Source organism: Varanus komodoensis, unplaced genomic scaffold (genome assembly GCF_004798865.1).
Source record: "Varanus komodoensis strain SLA01 unplaced genomic scaffold, ASM479886v1 scaffold203, whole genome shotgun sequence".
In the NCBI taxonomy this organism is placed as follows: Eukaryota; Metazoa; Chordata; class Lepidosauria; order Squamata; family Varanidae; genus Varanus; species Varanus komodoensis.
The window spans coordinates 106,679-120,036 of NW_025335575.1; the positions used below are offsets into that span (position 1 = coordinate 106,679).

The 13,358-nt window shown below is 53.6% G+C and overlaps 1 protein-coding gene across 1 annotated transcript; it reads right to left on the bottom strand.

Moving 5' to 3' along the window:
• Nucleotides 1-237: 237 nt before the first annotated feature.
• Nucleotides 238-8,970, bottom strand: LOC123023278 (BOLA class I histocompatibility antigen, alpha chain BL3-7-like). The gene is made up of 8 exons (XM_044429765.1): nucleotides 8,814-8,970; nucleotides 8,266-8,404; nucleotides 6,793-7,074; nucleotides 6,055-6,330; nucleotides 4,198-4,485; nucleotides 2,292-2,357; nucleotides 991-1,028; nucleotides 238-686 (listed from the first exon to the last, which is right to left on the bottom strand). Exons 2-7 carry the CDS (start codon nucleotides 8,312-8,314, stop codon nucleotides 1,015-1,017), a joined length of 975 nt encoding a protein of 324 aa, XP_044285700.1. The 5' UTR covers nucleotides 8,315-8,404; nucleotides 8,814-8,970; the 3' UTR covers nucleotides 238-686; nucleotides 991-1,014.
• Nucleotides 8,971-13,358: the final 4,388 nt, after the last annotated feature.

The following is a 13,358-nucleotide window of genomic DNA, read 5'->3' on the forward strand; positions in this document are numbered from 1 at the left end:
TTTAACACAGCAGTTACGCCAGGGAAAAAAGAGGCAGCAATCCATGGCAGCAGATTCCTGAGTACATTTGATAGTAGGGGGACATGGCCAAAAGGACAAGGAAGACAAAGAAAAGCAACCCCCTTCCAAAATCCCTCCCCCTCCCCTCCAGTGGAGCTTCTCTGGTTCTTAAGCACTCCGTTATTCCTCCATCCATCCTGGGAGTCCCCTTTTGGGGCCCCTTGAAGGAGGCCTTCCAGATGGCTGGATTCCAAATCATTCAGCTCTTTCAAGGCCAACACCAACCCTCAAAAGGGCCTCATTCTTTATTGACAGCATTCAACAGAAAAAGGTTCCCAGCGTGGCTCACAGAGATCAGTCGTACAACAGCCCTTGCCTTCAGGCCTACACATGGAAAAGCACAACACTAAAGGAAAAGAGATTGGGAGGGAGGAGGAAAAAGGCAGACCCCAAGCCCTTCTGAATGTCGAAGTGCAGCGAGCTCCCTGCAGCTGGTCTTTCTCGGGCCGATGTATCGGGCCTGGTTGATCTCCCTCTTGCGGCAATGTTCTCCTGGGGGTCTGGGGGCCGGTGCAGCCTCCCAGTGGCTCTTCTTGCTCCCACATGTTCCGTCCAACAGGGAGGGCTGGAGAAGGCCTCTGGTCTCCGTCCTGCTGCGATGCTGCTCCGGCTGAGGAGGGACGCAGCTGGAAAAGAACCGAGGAACTTGCTGGCAATGGGTGCAACTGGCTGCTGCCACACTGCCCCGCCGTCTACTGTCCACACAGCCAGATCTGGCGCCACTCGGAAGCTATGGGTTTCTGGGAAGGCCGGACACCGCAAAGCTCAGCCTGGGACCTGCCCGATCCTCAGTCGCTTGCTGGGTGGAGAGAAATGCGGGGGAGCCGGTGGGGGTGCAGAGGCCAGTTTCCTAACTGGACCCCCCAACATTGTCTGTTTACTTACAACAGTTCGGGAGAAACCGTATTTCGAGAGGGAGGGCTCACTTACCCGCCGTCCCTTGTGGGATGCCTTCTATCTCTGGCTCTCTGGGGAGGAAGAACCAGAAGGTCAGTGCTGAAAGAAACCCTCCCTCTCCCCTTCCAGGGCTCCCCAGTCCTCAAATCTGGCCAGAGTACATGCTCCTCAGCCTCTTCCCAAGACCTCCAGGGGAGAAGGGCACAGAGCTTTGCTCCCAGGGGACGGGGCACCTTTGCAGGCAGCCCCCCTTTGTCTGGGACACCGGAGGACAACGAAACAGGCAGCATCCAAAGCAGGAAACAGGCAGCTCTGCAGAGACAGATGCGGGAAGCCCCTTGCCCAGCCCTGGGCAGCCCAGGGGGTGGGTGATGCCTCCCAGACAAGTATCCCCCCCCCCCCATGAGCAATTCCAGTGATGCTTATTTGAAGGAATGGCCCTTGAACACACAAAGCACTTTTCCTGATCATCTTTCTGGAAAAGTAGCTCCTTGATGTAAGAGACTTATGGCAGAGAAAGCGTGTTTCAAATAGGCATCCTACAGTCCTGCTCTCTTTTCCGTGCCCCCGTGTCACCTGGGCCTCCTTCCTGGCAGAGACGCTCCAGAGATTATTCCTCTCTCAGAAATCTGATGAGTGGGGCAAAAATCATGCCCAGAATTCTAGTTTACAAGGTCTGGCAACAGAACCAAGGGCAAGACCCAACTATCTTGAAAAGATCGTAGCCAGAAGGAGAAGGCAGGAGCCTGAACCAGGCTCGGAAGATCCACCTTCACAAATTGGCCAGAGTTCCTGGGACCTCCTTCCATACAAAAGTTTCTAGGATTGAGGGGAAAATCCCAGCCCTTTTACACTTTTGATATAGGGAACAGGACTTGGTTGGTTCATAGCTAGAATTCTGTGAAGCGGGCCCTGGTCCTCAAACACATGGGGGGGGGGGGCGTGTGGTGGGCAGGGAAGAGGGAGGCTTTGCATTGTAATCCTGTGCACATTCACTGAAAAGGAGGCCCAGCCCATCACGTGGCTCCCCTGTTAAAGCTGAGCCTTGCGGGGCAATCGCATGGCATGGAGCTAGTATCCGATATGCATAAATGAAGCTGAGCAGGACCTTGTAAACTGCCTGGCATTCTGTCTAAGAGCTGGGGAGCTACTGTTTCTTTCTAACAGCAACCCTGAGAGGTAGGCAGGGCGGAGAGTGAGAGTCCAGGCTGTCGGCCCGTGCGCAGCCTGGTGGCTTCTGCATGTGGATTTAGGGAAGCAGGCGCTTTTGCCCTTTGCCTCAGGCCATCTGCACGTTCTCAGGGGAAGTGCAAGAGACCGGCGCACACACTTACTGAGGATGAAGATCCCGGCCACCACCAGCGCGACAGCCACTGCCATCAAGATGGGAGCCCAGGTAGCTGAGAGGAGAGAAAGGGCACCCGTCTGCTCTCCGCGGCCTCGTGCAGGGGGGTCCTGCGATCCCTCGGGCCAAAGTGGGGATGTGCGCTGCCCGGCTTCTGGGTCTGGAGGCCGGGATCCAAAAATATTCCCTCCCCTCACACGGCAACCCCCACAAGCAATTTTTTAAAAATGGCCCCCCACTGGTACCAAGGGGAATTTCTAAAACCCCCGATTTCCACGTGGAGGGCGAGAGAGAAAGAGAAGGGAAGAAGGAATGTGGGGGAGAGATAACGGCGTGGCGAGATGGCTGTGTGTGTGCGAAAATGCGTGAGAGAGAAAGACGGAGAGGGTGGCAGCGATTCTGGCTCACCCTTGTGCCACTTCAGCCTCGCCCCACGGCCAGGACAAGCCACTCTGTCTGTTATTACAGGAAAATCCTCCAACAAGCTGGCTTACATGGGCCTCTTCTCCATGTTATCCTCACAACGACCCTGTGAGGTAGGTGAGGCCGAGAGTCCGTGGCGGGCCTGAAGCGACCCACGCCTGAGGGAGGCCGAGAGCCTGCGCCTCTTCAGCAAACACCCAACCGCTACCCCACAGAGGCTCCTCGGAGTTGGCCCCGCTCCTCTTCCACGCTCTGAGGCTGTCTGGACCAGCAGATGAACGGGAGATGCCAGGCAGAGCGGGGCCCACACATGGCCGCGCCCTCCAGCCACGCGGCAAAATGGCGGATGTGTTGGGCGGGACTACAGAGGCTGGAATTTTTATCCTCCGCTTGGCCTTGAAGTTTCCTAGGTGGAGTGAACTTTATAATGGAGACAAGATCGTGCCAGCCACTCGCCTGACTCACTTCGCACTCTCCTGCAACCCTCAAGAGATTTACCCTGAAATAATCTGGACTTTAGCACGAGCGATTGCCCCAGATGAGGAATTTGCTCTCTCCTGCTACCTGCCAAGGCCACAGCCTGCAACAGACCTCGGAAGGTGCAAAATTGATGCAAAACAGAGCTGCCAGGCTGCTGACGGGGACTGGGCGCTGTTCTCATATAACCCCAGTCCTTTGTCAGCTTCACTGGCTCCCCATTGAAGTCCGGGCCCAATTCAAGGTCTTGCTTATCACCTATAAAGTCCTTAATGGCTTGGAACCTGGTTACCTGAAGGAGCACCTGCGTCCATATTTGCCCTCCTGCCCCTTGAGATCGGCGGCAGAGGCCCTTCTCCGGGAATCCTCCGTGAGAGATACTAGGAGGGTGAGTACCCAGAGGAGGGCCTTCTCTGTGGTGGCGCCCCACCTATGGAATGCGCTCCCCAGAGAGGTCTGCCTGGTGCCGTCATTATTTGTTTTTCAGCGCCAGGCCAAGACCTTTTTATTTAAGCGTCATTTTAATTGTTGATTGTATTCATTGATTTTATTCTGTGCCGAGAGGTCTCCAGATTTTTAATATAATTGTATAATTGTTTATTTGTTTTGGAAGCCGCCCCGAGGCTTTTTGCGAAGGAGGCGGCATATAAATGTTCCAAATAATTAAAATGAATAAATAAGGCTTGGAAGGCCTTCCTGTTTATAGAGGCACTCAGTGGCCAGAGAGACGAGTCTGGCTCTGTCTCATGCACAAGTAATGCAAAAGTCCTGACCAGCCCGGCTGACCTCTGCCTGCCTCCTCCCGGGGTGGGCCCTCTGCTCCCAAATCTTCCAGCCAGGGGTTGCATCTCCTGTCTTCCCTGGGCCGAAACCTCCTGCACTGCACCCCAGGGCACACGTGGGGTCCTCCGGGGCGTGGCCCCCTAGGGCAGGTCCCTTCCTCCACCCCAGATTTTGGGCCAAGGAGTTGTCCGCCCTTCCCCATCGCCTCTCACCCCCAGGAGCTTCCCAGTCCAAGACCAGATGCTGGGCTGAACTGGCGTGGTCCACACGGCACTGGTAGTGGTCCCAGTCCTTGGAGTCGATCTCGATGGCCAGCCTGAGGTTGTAGGTCCCGTCCACATTGGGAGTGACGTTCCTGTAGAAGGTGTTCTGCAGCTGGAGCTCTCCATCCTGGATCCACATGGCGCTGATCTGCCTGGGGTAGAAGCCGTAGGCCTGGCAGACCAGGACGTCCCTGCTGTCATTCAGCGCTCTCCGTGAAACCCGCACCACAGGGGGCTCTGCAGAAATGGCAGCATCAAGAGCACTGAGCCACTGGAAGGGTTCCCATGAGGTCATCCAGTCCCACCCGCTGTGCTGAGGCGGAAGGGTTGCATCACTTCGGAATGCCGGAGGGGTGGGATAGCGGCAACATGTTCCCACCTGCCTTGAGTAACCCCAGGGAACCTGTGCAGGAAGGCAAAAGGCTCAGCCAGGACCAGGAGAGGGTCCCCTGAAGGGCAAACCCGGGTCTGTTCGGGTCCCTAATTGTGCAGACCAGGCTGTGGCTTGTTTGCTTGATTGTGTCAGAGGAAAAATGGCTCATCAGCCCAGCCGGGACCAGGAGTGCGTCTCTGGAAGGGGAAGGCCTGCAGCTGGGGCTGATGGGCTGAGTTGCTCCCTGATTTTGCAGGCCAGGCTGCAGCTCCAGCAAGGGGTCTCCCCTCAGCGTCGGTGTGTGGCAGCAGAGGCCAGCGAAGGGATCCGGGAGCAGCTAGTGGGCTTTTCTGAATGCATTTCTCCTGCATAGGCTCCGCGACTTTTTTGCTCATGTGTGGGATGCTTTCTTAGGCAACAGGAACTGCACTGTTGCTGAGCCCCCGCTGCAAATAGTTTTGTTTTCGAGATCTCAGGGGGAAAATATATTTGAATATTTGATCTTTCTGATTTTTTTTTCTTGAAGCAACTTAGAATTCAGAACCACACGGGGTACCATATCTGAATGAAACTGTGGCCTGCACTAGCCTGTTGTGAGTTTTGTTACACTCTGAAAAGACTCAGATAAGGCCTTGGGGAGAAATCCCAATCCTGAACAAATTACCCTCCAAGCCTCGAGGGTGAATATTATTCGGCCCTATAAAAGAATTGGCTTAAGATGCCTCCAAGCAAAGCCCAAACTTCCAGGATCTGTGGGATTACTTTGCCCTCTGTGCCCTCCGAATCTAGCGTGAATGGCAGTGGAGAACATATCCTGTATTTAAAAGCCCAAAGTGGAATTTTCTGCCAAAATTCAGCAGTACAGTAGAAAGAGAAAGGGGCTATTTTGCTTTAAAAAGACTACCTTTGGCTGAGCACTTCCGAGTTTTGATGTGAAACTGCCAAAACCAAGATGCTATTCTTCATGACCACACTATGGTAACACACACCAAACTCGGGCAGTAAATTCAGTGTCGCAGCCCTGGGGGAGGTCAAAAGTGGTCACGGGTTACATGTTCAAACTGATGGACAGGAAAAGGACATGGAGGAAGATGCTGGAACTGCAGATCTCGCTGAACTGGACACATAGCAGAGCTTTTTAGAGCATTTCCCGTGGCTTTTTAATTTTTCCCGTTAGGCTTAAGTTGTTAGGTCAAGCTGTTAAAAAAAAACACACGAAGCCTGACAGCACTGCAGCAATGCCTATCTAGACTTCTAGGATTTGCTTTTTAAATGTGGGAGGAAGATCCGAATCTGCAGATGGGAGGCCCAGACCCAGCTGCTCACTGGTTTTGTCATGGACGGATTGGCAGCTCACTCCAGGATGAAAGGGGGTGGGAAAGAAGATGGCGAAAACCCCGTCCCACCTGCCCCCTCCTCCTCCCCTCAGCCACCTTTCCTCAGCAGGGTCGGCCTCCCATAGTCCAGGTGTCTCCACAGTGAGTCAAAGCATTCCCGCTCCAGGTAGTCTTTGTAGATCTCGGCATTCTTTGTCCTAGCCTCCCACTCCCTCTTGGTCGTTTGGGCCTCCACACTGGCCGCCGTCCAGGTGAGCGTCTCCATGTCCAAGCTGAGGAAATCCTGCCCGTCGTAGCCATAGTGCCAGAATCTGTTCCTGTGATCACCGTGGAGAATTTCACAGCCATACCTGCGCTGCCAGGTGTGAAGCCCTGAAAGAGGCCCATGAGTTGGCGGCTATCCATGCAAGTCACACGGCATATAAAAAAATGCAAGGTGGGCACCCTTACCTGAGACTCAGGGAGCAGGCAGAGAGGGAAGCTGCACAAATTTGGGCAAATCCACTTTTTTCGGTAAACAATGCACAGAAGGCTTATCTCATTAACCACCGAGTCCTGTCACACACAGGTGGGCAGCTTGAGGCCCTTCAGGTGCTTTGCCCTACAACTCCCAGCATCCCTTGCCATTGGCAGTGCTGGCTGGGGCTTATGGGAATGGTTGGCAAAATATTGGGAGGGTCTCCACTTCCCCACCCCTTCAGTCATGGCTGGCACTAAAGGCCAGCCAGTCCAAACTCCCTTGGTTGGTGGAAGATCCCTTCCTTCCTCATCTCCTGCTCAGGACAAATATACAGGGCAGCATGGAGATCTGCAACCCCCGCAACCGTCGCGCACCTGCAGTGTGGTTTCCTGAGCTGCTCTGCTGAGCCGGGTTCTCTCTGAAGAACACTTCGGCGTTGCGAAAGCGCTGGGTTTCCCTCTCCAAGAACCGGCCGTCGTCCTTCTCCATCTCCCACACCCAAGGCGCCCGAGGCTCGGCCCTCTGGGTGTCCCCCTGGCTGTCGTAGTGGATGAAGGGCTGGTCGTTCACGTAGCCCAGGGCCATGAACCGCGGCAACCTCTGGCCGGGCTCGGACCAAGACACGTAATGATAGCGCAGAGAACGCGCGGAGCAACCTGCAAGGGCACAAGCGAGGGTGCAGCCGGTATACGGAGCCGTGCGAAGTCCCAGAGCCTCCGCGCAGGGTGCAGCCTTCCTAGAAGGTCACCGGGCACCTAAGGTGTTTCTGCGATATAAGAGCTATTTGCACGTGCTTGTGAAAATTCACCACTGAATTTTCATTCATTTACGATAAAAGTTTTGAGTCTGCTGTTCAGGGCTCCTTGTACATACCCCTACAAATAAGTAAGTACGTGTTTTTTAAGCACCAAAGGCAGACTGGAATGAGTGTGCCCTCCGTTCCTTTAAAGTCAGCCCTGGCGCTGGGAAAGAGCGTGAGATGCCAAGAGCACCCGGGAGCCAGTCCTCCCCTCCAGCAGCATTCCTGGGGCCGAAGCGAGAGGCACCCCGGGGGTCCATCCGTGGGCCCCTGCGGGGACGGGGCCCTTGCACACTCCAGCCAGCCCTTGAGTTGCGCGGAGGTGGCAATGGCAGGCTAGATGGATGACTCAGTGCCACAAATCCGCTCCTGGAAGATGAGCTGGGTTCACGTGAGTAAGAAAACGTTATGACTTTCCACCCAAATTCAACACCAAGCTCAAAGAGTCAGCATAGCCATCTGGGGAAGAACATGAAATCGACTTCCTTCATGCTAGCCTAAATCTGATTTTTATTTTATTTTAGGTTGGCTTGAATTGTTGGCGCTCTCCCGCATAGCCTGGTCCCAGCCCCAAACAGCATACAAAACATACACATAGAAACATAGAAGCTGAGTGAGTCAGAAGGGGTCTCCCCAGTCATCTAGTCTGACCCCTGGCTCCAGCCAGCTCCGCTCATGTAATCCCCAACATGTGGTTGTCCAATCTCTCCTTGAACACCCTCACCGATGGGGCATCAGCCACCTCCTGTGGAAGCCCATTCCATACCCTCGGGGTCGTTTCCATCGGGAATTATTGCTTGGCATCCATACTGAACCTTGGCTCCCTGAGCTTCGCTCCATCGGAACATATCCTGCCCTCCTTCGCAGGGGAAAACAGGTCTCTTCCCACCTCCACATGACACCCCCTCATGTACCTACCCCCAGCTCTGGCTGGCTACTCTATGGGATCGGGGCCCCACCCTCTCCCAGGGGAACCCTTGCTGCAAATCCAGGCCTCCCTCCTCCCCATGCACATGGAGGTCCATTTTCTTTGAGCCTCAGTACTCACTGGAGCAGATCCCCAGCAGGAGCGAAAGGGCCCAGTGAAGCACCCTCATCTCGGCCCGAAAAGCGCCTCTGTCGCTTGTCACAATCCGCTTGCTGCCCGATGCTGAAGCTGGCGCTGAGAGGTCCCAGTTCCTTATTTGCTCAGAAGTTCAAACAGAGTTCAGTCAGAACACTTAAAAAGAAATTCAAGCTCGTACAATTGCACCCAATTTTCCCTAAATCTCTGTTCCCTCTGAAACACATCAATTCCCTCCAACTGGAAGGCTTACTTTCTGCCTTGTTCTTTAATACACAGATGGCAATGACAAATCAAGAAAAGCGGGCATGGATCTCCAAATCAGCTTTGGGATGCCTCAGAGGCTGTGCCCACACAGCAAGGGCAGCGCCCCACGTGACACAGCATCGGATCTTGTCCGGTCCGCCACATCCTTTGCCCTTTGAACTTTTTCAATTTCACATCTAAGTGAAAAATACAGCACGGCTTTCAAGATTAGCATCTCTCTGTGCGCTGCGTACAGACAGATCTCTGATGAACGGAGCACCAGATACCTTCCAGCTGCTGCGCTCTGCCCCTCCCCCTCTGGAAATCTGTTGCTGGCTAAACAGCAATTTTGGAAACTTCAGCCTCGTGATGGTTCCGCAGAGCGTCTTGTCATCTGTTGGTGGCACAGTCAAACAGAAAGGAGAGAAGTTGCAACACGGAGAGCGTGTTCATAAACAGCACACCGAAAACCCCCATTTTCTCAGATTGGTGGTTCTCTTTCCAGTTGTGTGCAGAGGGCTGTGGGTGGTGCAAGCCACGGGTGCCCACGGCACACGGAAATATTATGGGCTGCCCCCGCTCTGCAGCCACTGCTTAGCACGTGGCAAGCGTGTGGTCAGAAGCCAGAAGGCTGTTCAGAGGGACGCGCTGGGGCAGCGCAGCTGTGGAAAGTTGCCCGAGGCTGAGGGGCACCGCTCTGCCGATTCCGCTGCGGCACAGAAAACGGAAAGCGGAGGCGTCGCGCCCTTTTCAGTCCCACAGCAACCCCACTGAATTAAACCTACCGTGGGCCGCTAGGTTTGCGGGGTGGGCAGGCAAGTTATGCTCTTGGCCCGGCCGGCACAACCCGTAGGCCGCCAGCAGACCCCGGCCATGCGGCCCCCCTTGCTGCTCGTCAGCTCTGCGCCTGCGCTGCCCATGGCCGGCCTGGAAGCTGTGCTGGCTTCTCCTTCCGGCGCCCCTGAAGCTTTGCCCATATCCTTGGGGGCCCCGAAGCAGCCATGCGCACAGGGACCATGGCGGGGGGAGATGTCTTTAGCCTTCCTCTCCTCTGCTGACTCCCGAGGCAGCCGTTCCGCCCTGATTTTGGGCAAGTCGGCTGGGGCAGGAGCAAGATGAACACCCTTCTGCCCATGCCCCGTCGTAGCAACCGCGGGGGCCTGAGTTTGCCCATCCGTGGCCCTGTGCTGAGACCAGATGCAGCTCCTGGAGCTGCCAGGACCAACGGAGCAAAAGCTCCACCCTAATATGGCCGCCGAAAGGCTGACCCTGCAAGAGCAGCTGCAGACCGAAGGCCTAAAGGCAACCCTGTCCTGATCATGTTCGAAGCTTTGCTCTCCAGGTGTGCCTTAGGTGCACCGATGTCTGCCTGCCCTGCTCAAGTGCACTCTTAGGTACGCTCTTTGTTAGCCTGTCCTGAAGATTCTTCTTTTTGTGTTGGGGCGTCTTAATCCGTTCATCCCTATTATCTTCTCCTCGTGTGCTTCGAGCAAACTGATTCCCCCCACCCTCCAAACTGCGTATGTAACTGATAGGTTATAAAAGCATTCTGTACAAACTCCACCTCGGCAGTCCCTCCCGGGGGGCTACCTATTTATTCAGTTCATTTTCATACTACTCCATGGACAGGACTCTCTCCCTACATGCCACACATATTTACTGCATGTCTGAACAAACGGCAAATGTTCTTTTGATTGTGCTCCCCCGGAGAACTCTGGTTTTTCTTGTCAGTGCCAGGGGCGCCTTGGATTTCTTCATTTTTTAACAACGGGACAACTTGCAGCCTTTTCCATCAGGCCCAGTTTTGTGGAGATGGACCAGCTGTGGGTCTCCAGGGCTGAGGGAAGAGGCGTACCAGCCCGCTGCTGGAGATCGAGCGTGGCGTGTTCTGCCCGCCGAGTTGCTGCTCTGCCACTGGCTGGAAAGCACGGGGTACGTGCCTATGGAGCCCAGGTCATTCTCCTGGACAAGGGCGCTGCACTTCTAAAGCAGGGCTAGAAGACATAGAAGACACGGGAGCCCGCAAGTGCCAGTGCGCCCTCAGACACCTTGCTTGGTGCCCACCGAAGAGCCTTAAGCCCCCCCCCCCACTTAAAAAGACAAAAAATAGCCCAATGCTTCCCAGCAGACAGGATTGCTGTGGAAAGGCTTCTGTGGGGGCCGAGGACGGTGCGTGCAAGCAAGCCGATCTGTGTGCTGGGATCCAGCCTCTGGCTTGTCCACAGCCTGTGGGCGTTTTACTTGACCTTTGCCATGACTCCAAGGGCAGCCATCTTGTGGTGGTGCCCGGGACAAATGGCCAGATGTGCCCGTTGCCCAAAAGCAGGCACTGACGGGCAGCTCAGCGTCAAAAGCATCTCTGCAGCTGAGTTTAGACTGAAGAGTTAGATGGCTCTTTATGTACCAAACTGAATGAACGTTTTAATGATTATGTGCCCACTGACCAAGTTGGGCCAGGCACCAACTCAATCCTATTAAGAACATTCTCTTGGACGGGTGGGATGGGGACTTGCAGGACGCAGATCATTATGGGGGGAAGTCCCAGTCTCTTACTCACAATCCCCCCACCCCAGGCCAGCCTGCGTGGGTATTCATTATGCAAAAAATGGTTTGGAAGAAGAGAAACCATTATAATTTCCACAGCAGAGAGCTCTCCGGTCACAGGAAGGCCTGATGCATGCTGTTTCTCTGGGGGTCTTGGGGAATACAAACTTCCAGGCCTCTTTTTACTGTCTGAACTGATTTCGAACAGTTGTGCAAATGAGGAACTGGGAAGGGGCGGCCAGCTTCAGCACGGGGCTTAAATCCACGAGGAGGAAGGGACTCACAGAATGCGCTTTGCTGGAGTAAGTGGAGAAGCTTCTGCGGCCAATGGACCTCTGTGGATTTGGGTCCAAAAAGGGCCCAGCACCAGAGGGTCTAATTGGTTCTGCGCAGCAGGGCCTTTGGGGGGGGGGGCTTCCTCAAAGACAAGGAATGAGGTGCAAGCATGCTCCCCACCCTCGCACTTCTGCGGCACTCAGGAAGTGGGGCGGAAAGAACCGCTGTGCAGCTCCCAGTCCATGTTAGGTGCGGCTCTGGCAAAGTTTGCACATTCTTAGTTACAGCTGTGCAGCCTTGTCCATATTGAACAATATGGGATAAAGCAAAAACCTCCCTTCTTTTTCTGTGTTTCTTGTTGTCTGGTTACAACAGTATTAATGAAATAGGAAAATCAGTTCATCCAAGGTGATTATTATATTATTGATGATGATGATGATATTTCTATACTGCCCAATAGATGAAGTTTGCTGGGCAGATTACGATAGCACACAAAGTATGATAAAAATACAATATAAAAATACTGACAACAGTAAAAACATAATTTAAAAGCCAAATTTAAAACCAAATTTAAAAAGCTACAATAGCCAACACAAATCAAATCACAAGTCCGGTTAAACAGCTAACACAAGGCCCCAATATACTATAGGACACTAATTAAATGACCTGCTATGGAAAACAGTCTGAGCCTAGCACCAAACGGATGGAGTTGTGTCGGCACCAGGCTGAGCTCAGTGGAAAGCTTGTTCCTATAACTGGGGGCCACCACTAAGTCACCATCTCCACGTTGGAGACGGTGGAGTTCTTGTATGCAGCATCCAGATAGACTGCAGCTGGGAGAGGTGTTCCATCAAATATTGTGGTCCCCAGATCTACGGGATTTATAGGCTGCATCCAGTACCCTGAGTTGGACTCAGAACACAACCAGGCCAGCATTGGTGTGATATATCCTGACCTTCTGGACTCAGTTGCCACACTGGTTGCCACATTTTGTGCAAGCTGCAGCATCTGAACAGTCTGCCAGGGCAGCCCCCTGTGGAGTGCAGTGCAGTAGTCTAGTTTAGAGATCACCAGCGCATACTGACAGGTAGAGCTTCTGAAGAAAGCTCATGCGGGGAGACTGTAGCATGTTCAGAATCGGGAAATTGGTGCAGATGCCTAGTAAGGCATGACTCTCCCCAGCTTGCAGTGTCCATACTAGTCAGTACCTCTCCAGTCAGGCTGGGGAGATCCGTGTTCACATTCCTACAAAGATATGGAGCTCCCATGGTGACCCCAAGTCTGCCACTCTCCCTTTCAACCTTACAAGGTTGTTGTGAAGATGAAGATGGCAGGGAGAAGCACAGACGGCATCTGCTGCAGCTTTTCTAACCAGGATGGAAGCACAGCAGCTGCTGTTTTCCTATCACACACCAATCCTGCAAGGTGGCAACCCAAGGCAGCCAATTTCTGGGTACCTCTCTGCACAGCAGCCAAATATTTCTGTTCACAAGAAAGCAGCAAATGGTTGTATTCTCTGAAGCCAAAAAGCAGAGGGGAAAGTGGCAGCTGCAGCCAGCAACATTCTCCTCTCCAGATCCTTTACCTTCCGACCTCCTGGGCTTTTCAAATTTTACAGCTCTGGCGTGTGGAGATCCTTCTGTGCTCCATCTTGAGCTGCCTCAACTGATCAAACCAGGAAAAGTTCTCCGCCATTCTGAAAACTCCGAATTCAGCCGGCAGCTTGACCCTTGCCACTCACTCACAGGGAAAACCTAAGAGTTGCATGTGTGACTTGCTTGTGTGAATGTTAGGCGAAGAACATACACCAGCTTATAAACCCGGCAGAGGTGCCAAAGTTAGGTTTCCTTTTCCCACAGAGGCCTTGTCAGAACTGTTTCATTTTTTAAAAATACACAGAAACACAAAAAGCAGTCAACCAAAGCAGCACTTTAAAACAGCAGTCTAAAATACCCTTCTAAGTTGAAACTGAAACATTTTTTTTAATTCAGCAAGCAGATCTATGAGTCATG

Excerpts from the sequence above, each read along its gene's own strand:
- LOC123023278 (XM_044429765.1), bottom strand. The coding sequence starts at position 8,314 with ATGAGGGTGCTTCACTGGGCCCTTTCGCTCCTGCTGGGGATCTGCTCC. Across the intron at positions 6,331-6,792 it reads CTCAGGAAACCACACTGCAG|GGCTTCACACCTGGCAGCGC; the intron begins GTGCGCGACGGT and ends GGCCTCTTTCAG. Across the intron at positions 2,358-4,197 it reads GGACTGGGAAGCTCCTGGGG|CTACCTGGGCTCCCATCTTG; the intron begins GTGAGAGGCGAT and ends CTCTCCTCTCAG.